This window comes from Coenobita brevimanus, chromosome 25 (assembly GCF_032717465.1).
Source record: "Coenobita brevimanus isolate Jiangsu-jjx chromosome 25, ASM3271746v2, whole genome shotgun sequence".
Taxonomy (NCBI): Eukaryota; Metazoa; Arthropoda; class Malacostraca; order Decapoda; family Coenobitidae; genus Coenobita; species Coenobita brevimanus.
Window position 1 is genome coordinate 2,167,130 of NC_136978.1, and position 20,371 is coordinate 2,187,500.

Genomic DNA, 20,371 nt, shown 5'->3' on the forward strand with positions numbered 1-20,371 from the left:
GGATTAAATGGGTTAACCCCTGCAGTGTGACAGCGTACAGAACTTTCAGTTTCATTGCTGCTATCCTCTGTTAATTTTATATTGCTAAAGATAGACTTTTAAAAATGGGGTGATTAGATAAAAAGAAATGAGCTTGCTTGGTCTTATTTTATTGAGGATATTTGCAAAGCCTGGACCCAAAGTACAGTTTAGGATGAAATTTTACTTACTGTGTGTCTGCTCATCGATGATTCTGTTCATTATGATGTATCAGGGAAGAAAGTGACAAATACAAAGTGTGCAGTAGATGAAGAAGGCAAATTTTTACCCCTGATATACATGACTTGCCAACTGGTGTCTCAGGCTCTGTGGTTATCTGAAAATAAATGCAAGCAATTTTTTTTTTCATTTTCTTTTTTTTCCCAGAAACTTTATACAGCATTGCACGTCATTATGATATTATGGTAGATCTTGCAGGATTATGTGCCAATTCTCCAGGGAACCATTGTTTCTTTTTATCAGGATGAATGAAGTGTATTAGATAAGATTACTTAATATTATAATACTGTGAGTTTGATAGACTTCAGGTTTGCTGCTCTTTATCTTTCCACAGGACTGAAGGAAGTTTTGGGAGCTATATCACCACGATTATTGGGATGGAAAAAAGCAGGTGCATATAAGAACCCTCAACCTTCAGCTGCTGGTATTACCCCTCTTGGAGGAAGGAAGAGAGCTGCCTCTAGACTCTGTTTATCCTCCCGCAGGAAAGGTATTGGAGAATGTAGTATTTTTTTGGATGATCTTTGTATGGAAGAGTGCATGGCAAGGGTTTGGCATCCTCTTTTTTTACTTGACGGTTGTGAGATTGACTGTGATACTGTAGATAATAATGAAGCATGTTTGTTTGAAGAGATGTGTTAGTGAGGTAGCCAGGATTTTGGGGGCTTCCCTACGTGTCAAGTGGGGTTGGTAGAGGAGTAGTGCCCCTCCCTGTAAAACAATTAACTCTTAGCCTTTGCCACCCCGTTTGGGATACATGGCGTCTGGCAGTGAATGAATGAATGAATGCTGAATGAATTAATGTGCGGACCATTTTATTGGGCATGCTCTTGACGAGTTCTTCCACTCTCTTTTTTTTCTTATTTATTTATTTTTTATTTTTTTTTTTTTTTAGGACCATATTTCACCTAGCCTGTGGGTGGGAATAAAAAGATAGGATGATTTTTTTTTTTCTTCTTCCATTTAGACTGAGAGGAATAATGTGGACCATTAGTTCAGAAATGTTATTCGTTGGTTGTTATTTTTCACTATTATGAGGGGTTTTATAAATGTCAGTAGGGTGTGAGGTTGGAATATGACTGGAGATAAGAGTAAAGCCATGGATTGGTCGGTGGATTGAAATTCAGTATCATGTTGCAGTAAAAAAATAAATAAATAAAGTAAAAAGAGATAGAGATAGAAAGTGTAGTGTAGAGTGGCTCAAGGAAGAAAAATGGCCTGTCTAATGAAGGCCATGCTTTAACCACTTCGCACCCATGTAGTTTTTCTGGTATTTTTGCTACTGAACATAAGATTTGATGCTGCGTAGGAAAGACACCTCCTGCTGAAGGGGTTAATTAAGGCTTTCATCTAACCTCTGGGCTCGAGTAAACCCCCCCAACCTGTGAAAAATCATCTTTAGGCAGCGTCAGTAAAACGAAAATTACATCATGGGATAGAAGGGGTTAGGACAAATAACTAAGTACAGAGGCTGCAATTGGATTACATAAAGGTATGTTAAGAGATCACATTATTGTACAGGTGCACGGCTGTTGTATGGGTTGAGAAAGTGAGAATAGGACTCATGTAAGCAGTAAACCCCAGTCACCTCGTAGATGTAAACCCTTACAGGCAACAGCTGGTTGGAGCACATTAACCCATTAGACCATCAGACATCCATTTGGTTATGTGGTTACAACCTGACCAGGTAAAATGTTTTCTGGGCTGCTAGAAGCCATTTAGCTTGTTTTTCAGTGGTATAGACTTCCCTGAAGGTAACATTATATCAGTTTGTAGTACACAGAATAAATAATATTCCAGAGGTTCTAGTATGCCCCTTGAGGAAATGAGAATAAAGTTCAGTGATCTTCATCTTAATTTTTCCCCCGTTCCTTTTTTTTTTTTTTTTTTTTTCTCTCGGTGTATCTATGAACCGACATTTTTCTGCCCACAGGAACACCAAGATTAATAAGGCAGACAGGGCAGTCATGGAGTGTGGAGAGTAAAGCCAGTTCACAAGGCAGTCAGAACTTGCCAGAAGAGAAGGGAGCATCACAGGTGAGCAACAATACTTTTGCTCAGTATAAGCAATTCTCATAAGTGCGGGATATGTTGAAAAATGTCTTAACTTTCTTCGTTGTTGTTGTTGTTATAGTTCTAGGTTCATCTTATTGTGAACTCAGCAGCGTGCCATTCAAAATGGCCTGCAGGCTGAAGCTACCTCTTTCTGCAGTTCATTCTCCTCCTTTGAGAGAAAACTGAGGATCATTTTTATAACTGGGCATTGGAACCACCTGGTTATATCAATGCCACTACATGAAGATGTCCCTCTGCAGCACCGTTGGTACTTTGAATTGGGGAAACTACCAGAGTAGCTTTTTAGGTGGCAGTGGAACTTTGATCCCATCAGTCAGGTAATGTGTTTTATATTTTTTTCATGCCACCTCCATGTAGTGTAATTCCATATCAGGAGAGAAATAAGACTGGGAAAGGGTCAATGGTGAGTCTTTAACCTCATCTCTATAATTGATTGCTCCAGCATCAATAAAATCATTTGGAGGTTGTCAGAATATTTTAAAGTATCATCAGATTGGATGGGTTAATAGGAATTTACTATATCCCTTGGACTTCATAGAAAAAAAAAGTAGTTGGAAGAGATGGAAAGAGAGAGCACCCTAAACTGTAGCCTTACCTTGTGTTTCATCACTAATGGTGTACCTAATAATGCTGCACATGTGTTCTTACAGATGTGTGTCCGAGCATTGCAGTTTGAGGAGGAGGAGGAGGAAGTGGAAGGGGAAAAGGATGAGGACACTGAACCTCTTAGAAACTTGGCTGCCACTCCCGTCCTTGTAAGTCTGCCACCAAATTACTTTGTTTTCTAGTTTTATTTGTTCATGCCATTATTATCACTGTTCCATGTATGTTGTAGGGCAGGCAGTGATAATGCTGTCTGAGCCATCCTCATAACACATGAGAAATTGCCAGTCAGAGTGAAAGAGGAGCATTATATATGGACCTGCCCATATATGCAATTATCCTTATCCTTGTGACTGCAGACAAAAGAAATAAATCTAAAGTATTCTGTGTTTGTTGCATGGTGTTTAAAAAGGCAGATATAAAGGCCAGGAAACTTCCCTCTGTATTGGTATAGGGTTGTATGGCAGCATCCCCACTTTCCAGCACTTGTGTTGCCAGCAGCCTCATACATCCAGTAGCAGAGGGGAGTGGATCATGCCTGGAACTTATGTTTTCCTTCAGTTCATATCTCATTTACTAAGGGAATCATGCACTGGATATCATCACTCGTTATCAATATAAGTTGGGATGGTGATAATTATTCTACCACCTTTTCATAGACAATAGGGATGATTATTGTACACATAGAACTTTGTCGCTAATTTTGTTCTTATTTGTTTACAGTCGTATGTGTTACTGTATGAATTTAATTGTTAATAAATTACTTCCTCCCCCTCAGGAAAATGCTTCGGTTCTTAAAGCACCATTTAACTCAAACCATCAGCCAAAGGAGAATGTTCAACCTGTAATAAAAAAGACTCTCTTATACCAGTCAACAGAAAATTTCAAAATACAGAGAAGGAGTTACAACCTGAGAAGCCACCAGACCAGGGAAGACCTTGATCCAGCAACAGAAATGGGTGGCACATCCAGTAATATTCCCTCAGTTAGTCAAATGCAGTATGTATCTCAGGGTAGCTCAAGTACTGGAGTGTTAATAAATCATTCCACCTCACAGTCAGTGAAGAAAGGTTACCAGACTCAGAGAAATAATGTTACTGATGAGACAATGCATACTAGCTCCAGTTCCCAGACTTCCAGAAACAATGATGAAACCTCTCATGAAGTAAAACAGACACGCTTAAGTTCCACAAGAAAGGGGAAGCCAGTGAAGCCTACCAAGGTTGTGACACGCAGGAGAAGTGGCATTCCTCTCAGTTCTCGCACACCAATAAATAAAGCTCGCAGGAGAAGTGGCATTCCTGTTAGTTCTCACACACCAGGAAATAAGTCCCTTCAAGCCAGTAAGGCCAAGAGTGTCTCAAAGGTGCTAAACCCTCCAGCTCAGAGATCTATGGGGAGGCTAAAACAGAGAAGAAGTTTACCAAGAAATTACTCACATATCCATGATGCTCAAGATTCAAAAGTCAAGTCCCATACCCAGAATACCGATCAACACCCCAAAGTCCCTGCTGTTGTTGTGACTCCTGCAAGTTCTGAAGAAGAGGAGAAGGAAGCAGAGATGGAAAAGGAAAGTGTGGATGTGGCAACAAATACTTCAGTCCGACTCCTCCCAAGCTGGACTGCCGGTGCCCAGATTGAAGATGATGTGAAGAAGTTAGTAGAGGAAGTGGAGTCCATTCAGGTTCAGGCAAAATTACTGTCTGAGAGAACCATTGCTAGACGACAGATGATGAAGGAGTCTGGGCTGGTAAGTAGGTTTTTTTTTTTACTGCATTTCCAAGGGAATTCTGGGAGCTTGAATGGAGAGTGAATGAGTATGCAACCTATTTCACTAAGCATACCATTGATTAGTTCTCCTTCTGTTGTTTTTTCTCTGTTCTTGCCTCCTGGTCCCTACCTCACCCCATGATTAGGTGAAAGAAGACGGCAGTCGTGCTGATGATAATGGTGCAAGAATGTGAACTAGGTTTGACACTCTTGATTCATTAACCCTTTTGAGATTGTATCTGTTTCATTCTAGCTTCTGTATGCTTTCTCTTTCTCTTATTTTTTTTTAACTCTGCCTTATCTGATCATATGGTGACAGAAAAATTCAAAATGGCGATGTTGTTGAATGATGAAATGTCTGTGGTAGTTGTTATGATGAGTTCTTTCTGTGTTACTGTACTTTTTAATCTGTTCTTGAGTTACACTTGGCCAGAACTCACACTTTTCTGCATCTGCCAGTACTCGTTCATATTAACTTCATCACCTGTAACTGTTGTGTACTACAGAGTAGAATTATAGCTATAGGTGATGAAGAGTTAAGAAGTATGAGCAAGAGGGGAAAGGTTTGAGTTTTGGCCAAGTACAGTTGTAATTTATATTGGACTGTTATCTTGTCTATAATGAACCTTACAGCTTGAAAGTCTGACCACCACATCGTCCCCCCTGAGAAGACTCAAGGCTTGGTTGATGGAGCGTAGGAAGCAACAGGAAGACAAAACACAGGCCACAGCCCAAGACAACATGGTATAGCTTCTTCAGTATTAGTCCCTTTTTTGTAGTGGATAATTTTAAAAGTTACCCAGAAAGCATTACTAATCTTTGTGAATTATGTACAGTATTGGTAACTCTTGCTTGTTGTTACATGGATTCTAATGATGTAAGGATCTAAACTGTCATAAATTATTCTCTACAGCTGCCACTGTAAATCTGGGGGAAACTGACAAATCAAGTGTATAATTAGCAGTGGAGTGGTTGTTGGCAGTTTCTGTGTTATTAGTGTAGAATTAAAGTGTTAATCCCATGATGTATTTTTCATCATGTTCGTGTTAACCAGACTGTTCTATTCAGGGATTTTATTGAACTTTACTAGTGAAGGAGTTGATTGAAAATGTATCTAACTATTGCAGTTTAGAAAACTCATTCCTTATCTGACTAAAATTGTCATAAAATAAAATACTAAAATAAAAATAGAAATAGGAAGTATATTAGTGGACGAATATTATTAATGTCAAAAAAAGGACTTCAAAAAAGGTAGCTTCAAGCAAAAACGTACTGTATTGGAATTGCCACTCACAGGAATGCAGTGCCATGGAGGAGAGTGATAGCCTGATGAGAGGGACTGCAGACTCCATCTGTACCACTCCAGACATCAGTATGCAGGAATGTTCAAGCCACAACACCACCACCACCTCCCCGAATCTCAACCACACCAGTCTTAACACTACCAATATTCATAATACCAGTGCAATGCATTGGAGCCAACTCAAGTGTGACTACCAGTGAGTTAAATGTTTAATAAGTATGGCAAATAGGCTTGAATGAAGTGTGCATTTAGATGCATTGGAGTTAACTCAGGTTAGAATACAAGTGAGTTACATATTCTTAACTGCTTGAGTGACAGATAGGCTTGAATGATGTGTGAATGACTATGTGGCCCACCTAACTGGATGTGCTATTGAGAGTTTCTTCGTTTTTATGTTTTCTCTTCATTTCTGGATCCTACCTCACTCTGTAGTTTGTTTTTGGAAGGAGCTCCTACTCTCCTCATGGGGCAATGTAGGATTGGATAATGGATGGATGGATAGGTTTGGGATGATTGATAGATAGATCATTTTTCTAATATGGCTATAGCACTTCACTTCTCTTTTCTTGTGTTTTTGATCCTACCTCACCCTATCCATAGGTGGGAAAAGGGGTCATGATGATGATAATGATGACGAAAGTCGCTTCAAGGAAGATTTCATGACTGTACAGGACACAATGAATCCAGACATAGCAAAGCATTTTCTTCCTTTGCAGGTTTTTACAGACACCCTCCAGTGTTGCCCCAAAGAGGAACCTCTCTCGGACCTTCATTGAGGAGGAGGCAGAGGGTGAGGACGAGAGAGGATTTCATGTAAAGAATTTCGTAGGTGATGAAAGTCAGTCCCCCTTCACCCGGTTGGTTGGAGACTGTGAGCGTCCTTCCCTGGCTCCCATGACACCACATTCCAGGCAACATGTCTCAATGCTCAAGATGAGTCTCAAAAAACAGCTTGATGATTTGTACGATAACTAACTTGGGGGGACAAGTTGAGTGTATGCCCCTTCATAATAATGATCTATTCTTTAGTTTACTCATGTCTTCTCCAGACAGTTCTATTCAGTTAAGCAGGGAAGATGTTTGATATTGGAGGGGTTAAATATACCCTTCGTTAACCCCTTCACTACAAATAACTAGGAATTGTGGAGCCCACTATGGTGCAGATGTTGACTGGGTATAGAAATGAATGTTCCGTGTCCGTCCCATGAAACAGGCCTCCAGACTCTTCTCACTGTGGTGAGGCACTGCCTATGGCAAAAGAACATTGGTTCACTGCATGGATGATCCTGGAGGGGTAGTTGCTTGCCTATGGTTGATGGGTCTGCTTAGCCAAATTGGCTGGCTTTACAACAACAACAACTGGGGAATTCTAAGAAGAATATAATGATCTGGTAGTAGCATTATAAAATAAAATATGTCCTTGCACTGAAAGGTCAGTCATATTTTTGTTAATCATTTCACAGTGAATGGTCTCTCCTAATCTGATTAGATTTGTCAGGTGGTAGTAGGAATAAAGTACCAGGTATGTCGTCTTAGTGAAGGGGTTAAGAGGAATTTTTTGACCCTGTCATTATGGAATATCCATCTGAAGCTGAATAAAATGATCTGACACCTGGTAATAACAGGAATATACAGTACTTAGAAAGAAGCCATTCTGGGGTCATGAATAAATGTTTGTTGCATGGCCCATTTCACTGCTAGCTTTTCTCACACTTTCATTCTCTCTGCTTATCTCTGGATCCTATGTCATCCATGCATTAGATGGAGATATGGGTTAGGATGATGTAAATATTACAATTAACTGTTTGTTAGGCAGGACTTCTTTTAACAAATTAAAATCTGCATCGAGAATAAAATACATAAGATTCTTAAGTGATCATTTGCCTGACAGAGAGTTAAGGAGTTAACTGAATAGGGGATATGAAAGAATGGGATGAGTTCATGACATTAACTCATTCAGTGCAACAGCATCCTCTGCCGTGCTCATGCTGCCTTTAAAGTTTCTGTTCATATTAAGGGCAACTTGAAGGTGAAGAGTTATTTATAGTCCTTATTAACCCATTTCTTACAAGCATTTCTCTTTTGTTTGAAAGAATGATGGAAGAGTGGTAGAAGAGGCATATTTCTTGATAAGAGGTTGAGTGTGTGTGTAGAAGTAGTATTTGTTGTGTTTGCAAGCCCAGGCTCATTTGAATGTGAAATCAGTGGACTGCAGATTGAAGTTGCACGTCTCCTGTAGCCCTCCATCCTCCTTTTGGGGGGATAGGGACGGGGTTGAGGGATGTTTATAGCCCGACATCTCCACTTCCCAGTTCCATTGGTGCCACTAAATGGAGGCATGCCTCTCAAGCAGTGAGATGGTTTGTAAAATTAGTTGTATGAAAGCCTTATGTAGTGCATCCTTTCACTGTGGTTGATACAGTTGGCCATCATTTAATTCAGATCAACACTACAAGATTTCCTTCAGATGAATAGTGTAAAGTTTACTATTGTATCATGTTGTACATAGTATTAAGGTATATTTGTCATTAGGCAGGGGACCTGTCCAGTACAGTTACTATACCTTCTATGTCATTGATGCATGTGTTTTTAATTCATCCAGACATCCTTTCCCACCGTAGGGAAGGGTGGGGAGTAGCAACTTCCAGACAGCCCAAGTTTGCCCAGTTCAGTGGGCCATGGTGAGTAAGGCCATGCTTCCATTCACTCACCATTCAAGCCCATGGAATCCTGGCTCCATCAGATAGACCAAAAAAGAATTATTATACTGGTTACCTTTTTTTTTTTTTTTTTTTTTTTCCCCAAGGTCTTTTGTAAATTAGATATGTAGGTAAATGTGGGATTTTATGTGTGCATCAGCTCTCATCTGTTATTGTACACAGCCTGCCAAATAAAATTTTGCTTGAACTAAGACTTGTGTTCATTTGATCTAATTTTTCACACATCAGCCTTTTAACTTGTATGGTATTTGGAACTTGGAATTCCATTTCTGTTAATCTATATGCATACATGAGCTTCAGAAATAGGGCCTATTCTCAAGGGCTTAGGTGGTTTTCAGCATCTTTTTCTCTGCAGTAGTTTATTTCTGTATCTGGTATGTTGATATATTCTTGTATGTTGTTTATGCAGGTTGTACTGATAGGCAGTAAAGATGATACAGGTAACAGACAAGAAAGTAATAAGCTGCAATTTGCAACATCAGTCATTAAGGAAGAAGTGCTAGTAAACTTCCTAACCTGGCTAGAACATGGACTTGGGTTCTGCTGCTGCTTGGGGTCAGTTGTAATTAGACAATGTGTTCAACTCAGGTTAAGTCAAAGAGAGGCTCGTAAAAAGAGCTGTATGAAGGGGACAGATTAATATATCAAGACTTTCCCAGCTATGGAATGTTAACAGGCAGAGGGCAGTGAAATGTAAAAAGAAGTAATATTTGGGAGAAATATTTGTTCCCACCTGTACTTTGCTAAAAGGTAGGGGAGGGGACATATTGGATAAGGATCTCGGTGGCACTGCACGATCAAAAAGCTTCGAGTCACATCTTGGGGATCAAACCTATGGAAGACTGTCACTGGGTAAGGCATTCTAAATGTTAGACTGCTCTACTTTTTGTACTCAAACTTGGCCTAAAATTGCTATCTCCCAGTCTTGAATGCTGAGTTGAAATGTGATTAATGCTAGAGTACAGTGCCAATCATGAAGAAGTGCTACCATATGTAAAGAATGTGGAGCAGTATTTTTAATTTACGTGAAATAAACAGCAAAAGGATGAAAATTTTGGCCATGGTAGAGTAAAAAAAGAGCATAGGCGTTCACATCGAGGTAGGACATTAGAAAACAAACTTACCTCTGTCATAATATGATTTTGTTCTGTGAAAGAAAAAAAAAGTTTGTGGAGCACTTGCACTGAATCAGGGTCACTTAGTAGTATTCTGAATGAAACAAATGAACAATATGATGTATCTTTATTACAAGGGAAACATTAATAACACAAAACCATGCATCTGCTCACATCAGGGTTACAGAGATGATACATGAATTCTTTGGTCTCTCAATGAGAATTTTCAATACATGTACTGTCTTCATATTCTCCATACAGTGGAGAGTCATGGATACGATAACAGGTGAGTTTTACAAATGATTATGAGGTGTATGAATTTAATGCTGTGTGTCTAGAATGGGTATGCATCTTTTATACCTTCTTGCATTGATTACTCACCTTTAATGCAAAATGAAATTATGTCTGTGAGCATGTTTCCATAATGCATTTAATGCATACACTACCTCAGCAACAACAATAATGGCCTCATACTGAGTCTATGATAATTTTAAGAAAAACTCTACTTACAGTAATTCTTAGCATAACTACTGCAGTGTATTTACCCAGTTGTAGTATGCAGAAATTGAGCTAAGCTCGCGCGCGTGTGTGTGTGTGTGTGTGTGTGTGTGTGTGTGTGTGTGTGTGTGTGTGTGTGTGTTGGCACTACAAAACTTCATGTCCTAGAAAACTATTATTCACATCATAACAAAATAATAACATAACTACTAAAGACAGAAGGAGCAAGAGACAGTAGAAAGAAATACTCTGTTCACATACGCTTCTTCTTCCTCTCCTTTTCCTTCTGTGTGCCTGGGTGCTGAAGAAGACCGAGGGGGCAGGAGACAGCATGTAGGGATGCTCTGTCCATCTACTGAAGACATAAAGGATGCATCTGTCTAACTACTGAAGACAGGAGTATAAAACAGTACAGTACTGTACAAGTATGAAGGAAAGCTCTGTCAAACCACTGAAAGAGACAGAATGAGCAGAAAACAGTGCTGTACAGTATGAAAGGAAGCTCTGTCCAATTACTCCTCTTCTTTCCTATACCTGGGTGCGGACATCAAAGCCAAAGTTGCTCTGCAGCTCTTGTTGTATCCAGGAGACGGCGTGGCTGACTGCTGCATAGACACCGGGTATCCCATCCTGGCCACAGCCGATACCCCACGCCACAATTCCGGCCTGGAGAGGAGTCGTCAGGTTAATATTATTCAGATCAGTATTTTGTTTTTGGATCTGTACCTGTATTTAAAATTAGTTAAAGATCAGAGTGTGGTATTTAAGTCTGTATCTAAGGAATGAATGATCAGAGTGTGCTACTTCAATTTCTTCTGTATCTCTGTTTATATACTGTATGTATATATATATATAAAATATCATCCAGGCCTCATTTCCCACCACAAGGTGGGGTGAAGTAGAGTCCAGAGAGCCAGAAAAGAAATACAGTATATGAGATACAGTTACTAACCAACAATTCCCAAACTGAATGAGCCACACACCCTTTCACTCACCATTCAAGCCCCTGATACACAATGCATTTCTCTCTCATCACACCATCATCTACGAATATATTATACTGTAATGTACACCATAGTCATATAATTACCACATTCACTTACTTTCTCTCTCTCTCTCTCTCTCTCTCTCACCTGTATGTAGCGTGATGGGTTTGAGGGATCGGGACACACTAAGGGAGAGCCACCATCGCCGGTACACGTATCGATTCCAGCCTCACCCCCAGCACACATGAAGGATGAGTGGAGCTTGAAGAAAGAGCCCAAGCGTGTGGTGCGAAGGGCCCTCTCACAGGCGGGGTTAGGCACAGCAGGCAGCTCGATAGATTTGAGGATCTGGTGGAGAGAAGGGAGGTGAATGGCAAAGCAGGAATAGAAAGAGTGTGAGTGTAGACGAAGGTGAAAAGGTTGGTAAAGTTGAAGGATTGAAGGAAAGATAATCAGTGCTGAGGACTCTGAAGGGTTGAAAGACAAGAAGGAAGAGAAAGGCAAAGTATTAACAGGTACAATGCAAACCGTATTTCTTTCTAACCTGCTGATAGGCGCCTTCCTGTCCAAACACATCCTTTCCCCAGCCTGAACTGTAGCACCCCGGCCCTGAGAAGTCTTGATTAACCTCAGGAAGGCAGATCACGTCCACTGTAGGACCCAGTTCCGCAGTACCATCCAGGAACAACAAAGCCACATCGTACTGGAAACTTGCTGGGTTGTACTTGGGGTGGACCATCACGCGGCTTACCAGGAAGTCTTGGTGTTGTATTGGCTCCGTCTGTTCCTTGAAGTTCCATTCACCTAGTCGTACCATTAGTTGATCAGCCGACTTACTGTAAAGTGGTAAGGGATCATTGGTTAGCCTTGTTATTGACTGCTCCTAACTGCTTTCTAACTCTTCAATTCTATTATCTAACTCTTTCAACGTGACAGCGTTCGGATTGACTCTATCAGATAGGTATGTGTGAAGCTACAGAAAGTGATGAAAGCATTTTGGCCTATGATGGAGCCAAGATTCCATGGGCTTGAATGATGAGTGAATGGAAGCGTGGCCCATTAAATTGGGCAAACTTGGGCTATCTGGATGTTACTGTTCCTCATCCTGCCCTGGGGTGGGAAAGGAGGTCCGGATGATGATGATGATGATAATGATGATGAACTCCACTATCTCTAATAATTATCTCGTCCTATCCCCCAAAAGGGATGGTGGACTACAGGAAAAGAGCAGCTTCAACCTGCAGTCCAGTGAGTTCATATCCAGATGAATTTGGAGTCACATCAACAACAACACAAGTGCAACAACCTCCCACTAACAGCTCATTAAAGTTTCACTCGCCCTGTCACGGCATCAGTTCATGTGTCCTAATGTAAAATGATGGGTTTTAAGTGGTTAACCCTGTCACTGCGATGTCTAAACCAGGTACAGTATCTCATTCTTACTAACTGTTCCTAGTTGATCTTCAAAATTCTCCTTCTTGTACCAGCAACTCTTTGAATATCTAGCTGTTAACTGAATGGGGATAAGTGATTACCTTTGTTACTAATTGTCGCAAACAACGTTTTTTTTGGTTCTCCAGATTTCTCAAAATAATCTTGATTTGGATTTCCCTTCGTTCATGTTTTTTTTTTTTTTTTCAAGGACAACCTTTTCCTTGTTTCGTCTTTGATTCTTTTTGCATAACAAAAAAAAAAAAAAATAATCCTATTTCACTCTCCTTTTCCTACCTCCGATCCCTGCTTGGCGTCTACGCATGGACACAGTTTGCCGCAGTGAGGATGAACTGTGGGTGTATAGCTAAAAAAAAAAAAAAAAAAAAAAAAAAAAGGCCTCGCAGGTATTCAACTTGACATGCATGTTCCCACCATTCGTCACAACCTCTCTCTCTCTCTCTCCTATCCACAGTTCTCCCTTCCCTCTTCCTCCCTCATCCCCCTCCCTCCTCACTTCTCTCCCACGTCCCCTTCTCTACACCTTCTCATTAACGTTTGCGCTGTGAGGCACCGTAGATATAGGTGGCGTTGAGGTCCTCCCCCCCCCCGTCTCTCTCTCTCTCTCTCTCTCTCTCTCTCTCTCTTTACACCTACTCAGTAACGTGGTGCGCTGCGGTGAGGACGACCTGACGGTGTATCAGTGAGGCACCGCAAATGTAGAAGTTGGCACTGGTACCCTGGTGGACCTGTGACGTCATGACCGCGGCCATCCAGGGGAATTCCCCGAGCTGAGCCTGGCGGTCCTGAGAAGGGGGGGGGGGAGATGAGGTGATTAGGTGAGGTGAAAGAGGAGGTTAGAAGAGCAACTTTACACCGGAGTATTATTATAGTCACGAAGAAGTGCTATGGGAAGGATGTAAAGCCGTAGCAGTGCCTCCTTTTGACATGGAGCTACGTGAAATGAGCTGCAAAAGGACGAAAATCTGGGTCAGGTTAAAGAGAAAGGACAAGGAGGCCACACACATACCGTCAGCAATACCACACAGGCAGTACCTCGCTTCTCTTTATTAGTACAACAGGTTTTGGTCGTAATGACGGTGTGTGTGTGTGTGTGTGTGTGTGTGTGTGTGTGTGTGTGTGTGTGTGTGTGTGTGTGTGTAATATCCTTGTCTGAGGCGGAGGGGCGAGTTTTTGTGGCCTGCAGGTTAAGTGGGGTTTGTGGGAGGGGTGCTTTGGGGGGATAGTGGAGGGGTGGTTTGTGATGATGATGATGATGATGATGAAGTGAGGTAGTGATTAAATAATGATGATAATAACGATGATATAATGAATGTGATGACATTGGTGATGAAAATGATGATTCTCTCTCTCTCTCTCTCTCTCTCTCTCTCTCTCTCTCACACACACACACACACACACACAAAGACACATTCGGAGGCTAGAACCACAGGACAAGCACTCCCTTCCACACGTCAGCCTTCAGTCCATCGGTTTTACGTTCAAGGGAGACTGGGGCCACAAAAATAACTAACTAAATAAATAATAACTAACTAAATAAATCTGTTTCATACTTACAATGAATCCCTGGAACGTTGCGCCAAATCCATCGGGTTTCCTCTGTCCGCATCTCGACTGGTACTCCTGGCCGGTCGGGGCTGGGGTAGGGGCGGGGAGGGTGAAGTCAAAATTGGTGCAACATACGTGCTCTGTCACGTTGCACGCTACCCCCTGCACCCTCAAGTTCACTATCGGCTGCAGGTTCGCCTCGGGACCTGCCGAAGAGATACATGTTTTATTTATGGCTAATTCTTGGATCATTCGCTCCCTTTTTCCGTTTTCCACAACACCTGTTCCACTCTACTCTCTTTTCTCTCTCTCTCTCTCTCTCTCTCTCTCTCTCTCTCTCTCTCTCTCTCTCTCTCTCTCTCTCTCTCTCTCTTTTCTTGCCTCCTCTTACAGTATTCGAGGATTTCTTTTTACCTCTTCCACTCCAATTTAGTATTTTCATTTACGGCTAATCTTGCTTTATTTCCACTGTTTTCTTTTTTCCATGCATTATTAGCAGATTTTGTCGCTTCTGGTTTATTTTTATTAATTTTTTCGTCTTGCGTGAGAGTTTTTCCTTTCATAGCATTTGCACCAGTCCACTTAACTTTTTATTTGTATTTTTTTCCACTTCTTTTGCATGATTCAGATTTTTCCTTCAACGTCCTAGGCCCTGTTTCATTGCCGATATGGAAAACAGGTACAGGAGTTGAATGGATGCACACAGACTAACCCGTCCCGACTTTGTTTCTAAGCGACAACATTAACAACTACATAACACTCAAGCAATACTACAGAACACACTGCATAACTCCTAAACAAACCCAGCATGTAAACAATGGAACATAGCATGCAGACAACAGTACACAACACTGAACCTGGCTTCTGGGTGTCATCTAGACACTGCCAGTAGGGAACGCAGGTACAGATGCTGGACAGGTGGTCGCAGGTGGACGGATCGTCACCTGACGCGCTGGCGGAGAGCAGGCAAAGCACGTAGTCGTTGGTGAAGCTGTCTGGGAGTGCTTGCCGCCTACGTCTGCGAAGGGAACAATTGTAGATTAGAAACAAGACCTAAATTTCCGCATATCAACCACACGAGGCTCATTATGGCAATTTCTTCGCCTACAATACTCATTAATGCTGAAGGGAACTGATTTCTCTCTTCCTCTGTTGGGAGGAGGCGGTTCGTAAATCAGGATACGAGGAAGGTTTAGGTTAAGTACAATCAACTGTGTGATCGTCAGTAAAGTTATCACAGTGTTCCCCTAGACTCTAACCCACAATAGTCAATGTTACAGCCAGGTCCCTTATTTTATTGCTGGTTGATCAATGGATGAATGATATTTGTATAGGGCAAGGAGAGTCGAAATTCGCCTTGTGTTCTATGGGGCACGACATTGATGGATGGATATTCATTGAGAGAGAGAGAGAAAGGGGGGGCGGCGGCACTACAGGCCTGAACGACGGATGGATGAATGACACACAGCAGAGCAAGTGTCAAAACGCACCTTGTGTCATGTATGGCGTTACACATGACACTTTGGAACCTCTAGACAGATCTCTTTACCCCAGCCTTTCCACACCTAGAACTGAAACAGGGACCTGGGTTGGTAACAGAGTGGTTGCGTGTCGAAGGCTGGTGAAAAATTGTTTGGGTGTTAGCCTTATCAGATACGCGTGGATGGATAGGTTCGTAAAGAGCAGAGAAATTTAACCCACCTCACGTTAGACAGGGCAAGACAGTCTGCTTCGTCCTTTCCTAACTGCAGACATCTCTCGTACACTGATGACTCTGCGTTGGCTCTTGTCCCCGCCACCACCAGTACCAACACCACCACGACCCTTGCTGCTGAGGCCCACATGCTGAAAAACACATAAATATACTGGAACACACGTACACGTACATGTGGTGATAAATGTACAATACCACGTGCACACATCATAAATTTCTATTCTTAGTTGTACGTACATCATTATGCTTCGTTACAGGAACGGGGAAAGGGGAGAGGAAGGGATGGGGGGCTATAAGGGAACTACCAGGGGGAAGGGAAGGGGAAGAGGTTGTTGGAGGGAAGGGACGTGGTCAGAAGATTGCTAGAGGGAGGTGCAAGAATGGAAATGGTGGGGGAGAAAGAAAGGAGAGAAGGATTGGAGCGGGTGGGAGAGAAAGTAGTGGACTGGAGAGAGGGAAGGGGAGGAGGGGACGAAGGAATGGAGACGTGGAGGGAGAAAAAGTGGAGCGGATGTGGGGAGGAGAGTGTGAAGAGAGGAAAGAGAAAGGAGTGCATAGAGTAGGTATGGAGAGGAAGGAGGAATTGAGAAGGGAGAGAAAGAGTGAAAATGTAGATACGACTGTGAACTGTGTACACAGGAAGGGGAAAGGAAACAGTGCACAGGGTCTTCTTGCCATGTCCCTATAGTTCCCCCTAAAGAAAAAATCTTAGTTACGAAAGAAATATTATTGTAGAAGGAAAACGGTGGTCCAGAATCCCTCCGTAAGTCTAGATCTTCCCGTAAACACGAATCTAACTTACGACAGGATATCTAGCGTAAATATAGTCGAGAATTCCCCACCATTTTGCCGCCTCTTCCTAATCACGTGACCTCAGACGCCCGAGGGAAGTATTTATGTAACTCCTTCTTTTCACTTCCCTCTTCCCTCGCCCCACGTGCCAGTTGGAGATCCCGTCCTTCGCTTCCCACTCGGCTGTTTTACGGATATATCGCCTTGTTTCTTATTTTGTGTTTTGTTTATTTATCTATGTATATATTTATTTATTTTACCTCCTGTTTCCCTCCCTCACCTGCCGTGCCAATTGGAGATTTCGTCCTTCGCTGCGCATTCGTCTTTTTCCATGCTTCATTATTCCGTTCAGTGTGTGTGTGTGTGTGTGTGTGTGTGTGTGTGTGTGTGTGTGTTTACGGAACCTGTTTGTCTATGTCTGTTTGTTTGTTATTTCAGCAGCACTCTACCTTTGGATGGAAGTAGAGTCGTGATGGCGATGATGATGCTAATGATGGTGATGATGATGATGCTAATGATGATGATGATGATAGTTACTGTGTTCAGGGTTGTTGTTGTTTTTATGGAGGGGATGTTGTTGGTGTGAGGGGCAGGATTTCCTCAAGATGAACCCAAGGCAAACAACAACAACAACAACTATTAAGTAAGATAAGTAGTATTCATCATAATCGTCACTATCCTCCTCCTCCTCCTCCTCCTCCTCCTCCTCATCATCATCATCATCATGACTGCCATCGTCATCATCATCATCATCATCACTACCACCGACATCATCATCACTACCATCATTATCATCATCATCATCATCCATTTATAACGCTTCTGTTCCACTCCACACCTCTGCCTCCGTCTATCCTGCATCATTTACAATTCATTTCCTACCCCCACTGCCACGCCTACGCCCACACCAGCAGACAGGGCCGTTTCCACAACCCTGTATATGAAATGTCTTCGTCCCCAAGTCAAATCGCTACGTGAACACAAATTGGTGTCCTTGTGTAGGTGATTCCGGATGCTTGTCTGGGAGGCTCGCTTCACCCCTCCCCTCCCTCTCTCACACTCTTTCTTTTCTCTCTCTCTCTCTCTCTCTCTCTCTCTCTCTCTCTCTCTCTCTCTCTCTTTACCTACCTACCTACCTACAGTACTTGTCTCACCTTCTATCTGTCTACTTTCCATCTCCGCTTCTGTGTGTGTGTGTGTGTGTGTGTGTGTGTGTGTGTGTGTGTGTGTGTGTGTGTGTCTCTCTCTCTCTCTCTCTCTCAGGCCGCACCACAAAATCTTTCCTACTATCGTCCCGTGTGGGCGTCCATGTCGTGAGGCAGATCAACTCAGGGATTGGCTTGCTGCCTTAACTCACTTTCTTAGGAGCCTTAGTACGTTTTCATAATTCACTTAATTTTTTTAGTGTTACGCCTTAATATTCTGTAGTTATGTATGTATGTGTCTACGTGTGTATGTATGTATGTGTGTGTATGTCTGTATGTATGTATGTATGTACGTATGTATGAACCATCGTATTGAAAGGGTTACTGTGAACATTAAAATATAAATAAATGGTGTGTACGTGTCGAGCAGAAAAAACGCACAGGGGGATTTCACACACACACACACACACACACACACACACACACACACACACACACACACACACACACACACAGCCCTCCCCCTGTTTTACCTGTGCTACCTATCCAAGCGTACACCTGCATCTACCTGTAATCAGCGCCGGGAAGGTAGGATCAAAGTGACTCATCCCCTAACAATGCACATGAGCGATTTAGCCGTTAATATATAAAAGCAGTTTTCCTATTTTTTCTGAAAAATTTGTAACCTTTCTGTTTTTGTGCATGTGTGTGTGTCGTGCGTTTATCTATTGCCAGACGGGGTGAATAGATGGATAGATAGATAGACGGGTAGATAGAAAGATAGTTGGATGGATGGATAGATGGATGGATAGGTAGATAGATAGAGATAGACAGATGGCTAGACAGATAAAGAGATTGATAGGTAGATGATGCATTCCAGCTGTTCTGTATTCTAATTTCCCTTTTTATTTCCAGTCTCAGTTTGGTCTCACGATAGTCTTTGCGGTCTCCATTGCCTCCTTTTCTGTGGTAAATATTTCCTGTGATTTTCTGACCACTCACAGACCGTTTCGTTCAGCTTAAGTTGGAGTTCTCGTGGGGAAGGGGTCGAGGGGTCACAGAGAGGCGGGTTGCGTTTGATTTTCTTCCTTTTTCTTTTCTTTTCTTCCTTCTCTTCTTTTTTCTTTCTTTTTTCTCTTGGACGACGTGATTTTTGAGGTATTCCTTTTTTCCACATGAGTTTATTTAAGAACAAATCCCCCTATTGACAATTTTCAGTTTGAGGAGCGGATTTCTCCACTTTGGGAAAAATCCGTTTTCTTTTGTTTAGGAAAGACGGGCACACTCTGAGGTACGTATTAATTTTTTTTTCTTAACTTAAAAATTGCGACGTCTTTGCTGTATTCCTTGCAAATACTAGATTTTTATAACTAAACTCAGAGAACACCTGCCGTACGGAAGAGGTGAAAGGAAGGAGGGCATGACTAGAGGTTTAAAATGGACGCACATACCTGGGCAAAAGGTGGAAGGGAAGCAGGTGAGGACGGAGATTAGGACGCGTGTATCCCCCTCGGCACCTAGCACACGACTGACGGACTTCAGCGAGGTGGTGGGGAGGTTAAGGGGGGTTTCCTGCCTACCTCTGCAAGTGCTGTGGGGCAGGTGGGGATGGAGGTGGGGCAGGTGGAGGAGGTGGGGTTGCCGGCTGCCTACCCCCACCACTCCACCACCACAGCACTTTACATACGGACATACATGCATCCTTAGACTCGGCTTCCCTGATGGTTATATGTATCTCTTGCTCTTCTTTTATTTTATTATTATTATTATTATTATTATTATTATTATTTTTGTTTTGTTTTTGTTTCAGGGAACGGATTGTGGAGTCTATGCTCAGAGCTGGACACACACACACACACACACACACACACACACACACACACACACACACACACACACACACACAAAACACAGGCCCTCATCTAATTTCTTCACATCTTGATTACAACACCTGCCCGTACCTGCCCCTCCCCCTCCCGTTAACCCTCTTAAAGTTCAGGATGACTCTAGTCACTTTTTTCTCCTGACCCCAGACGATTTTGTTTAGCTGAGAGAGAGAGAGAGAGAGAGAGAGAGAGAGAGAGAGAGAGAGAGAGAGAGAGATTTACAGTGGCGTGAATAATAGTGATGATAGAGGTTTACAGAATGACCGTCTCTCTCTCTCTCTCTTTCTCTCTCTCTCTCTCTCTCTCTCTCTCTCTCTCTCTCTCTCTCAACTCCTGAACCTTGGGACCTTGTAAAAGTCAGCTTAATACACCTTTCCACACTTTCCAAACACCACAAAGTTCCCTCGTTTTTATGTGTGACTGTGACACTGACTGAGGTGTAAAAATAAGTGTCTTCTTAAATACACCTACACCTTCTCTCTCTCTCTCTCTCTCTCTCCCCTCT

At 42.2% G+C, this 20,371-nt stretch overlaps 1 protein-coding gene across 1 annotated transcript; it reads right to left on the reverse strand.

The window, feature by feature from the left end:
- Window positions 1-9,956: 9,956 nt before the first annotated feature.
- LOC145393737 (phenoloxidase-activating factor 2-like) lies at window positions 9,957-19,482 on the reverse strand. The gene is made up of 8 exons (XM_080267780.1): window positions 19,432-19,482; window positions 16,031-16,174; window positions 15,187-15,347; window positions 14,339-14,535; window positions 13,418-13,566; window positions 11,874-12,165; window positions 11,477-11,677; window positions 9,957-11,009 (listed from the first exon to the last, which is right to left on the reverse strand). The coding sequence occupies exons 2-8, from the start codon at window positions 16,171-16,173 to the stop codon at window positions 10,872-10,874; spliced, it is 1,281 nt and encodes a 426-aa protein (XP_080123906.1). The 5' UTR covers window position 16,174; window positions 19,432-19,482; the 3' UTR covers window positions 9,957-10,871.
- Between the last annotated feature and the right edge of the window lie 889 nt (window positions 19,483-20,371).

What these genes read in the sequence shown, in the direction of transcription:
- LOC145393737 (XM_080267780.1), bottom strand. Translation starts at nt 16,173, where the DNA reads ATGTGGGCCTCAGCAGCAAGGGTCGTGGTGGTGTTGGTACTGGTGGTG. An exon ending in AGATGACACCCAGAAGCCAG is followed by an intron (nt 14,536 to 15,186) that starts GTTCAGTGTTGT and finishes TCTCTTCGGCAG; the next exon opens with GTCCCGAGGCGAACCTGCAG. An exon ending in CAACGTTCCAGGGATTCATT is followed by an intron (nt 13,567 to 14,338) that starts GTAAGTATGAAA and finishes CCCCCTTCTCAG; the next exon opens with GACCGCCAGGCTCAGCTCGG.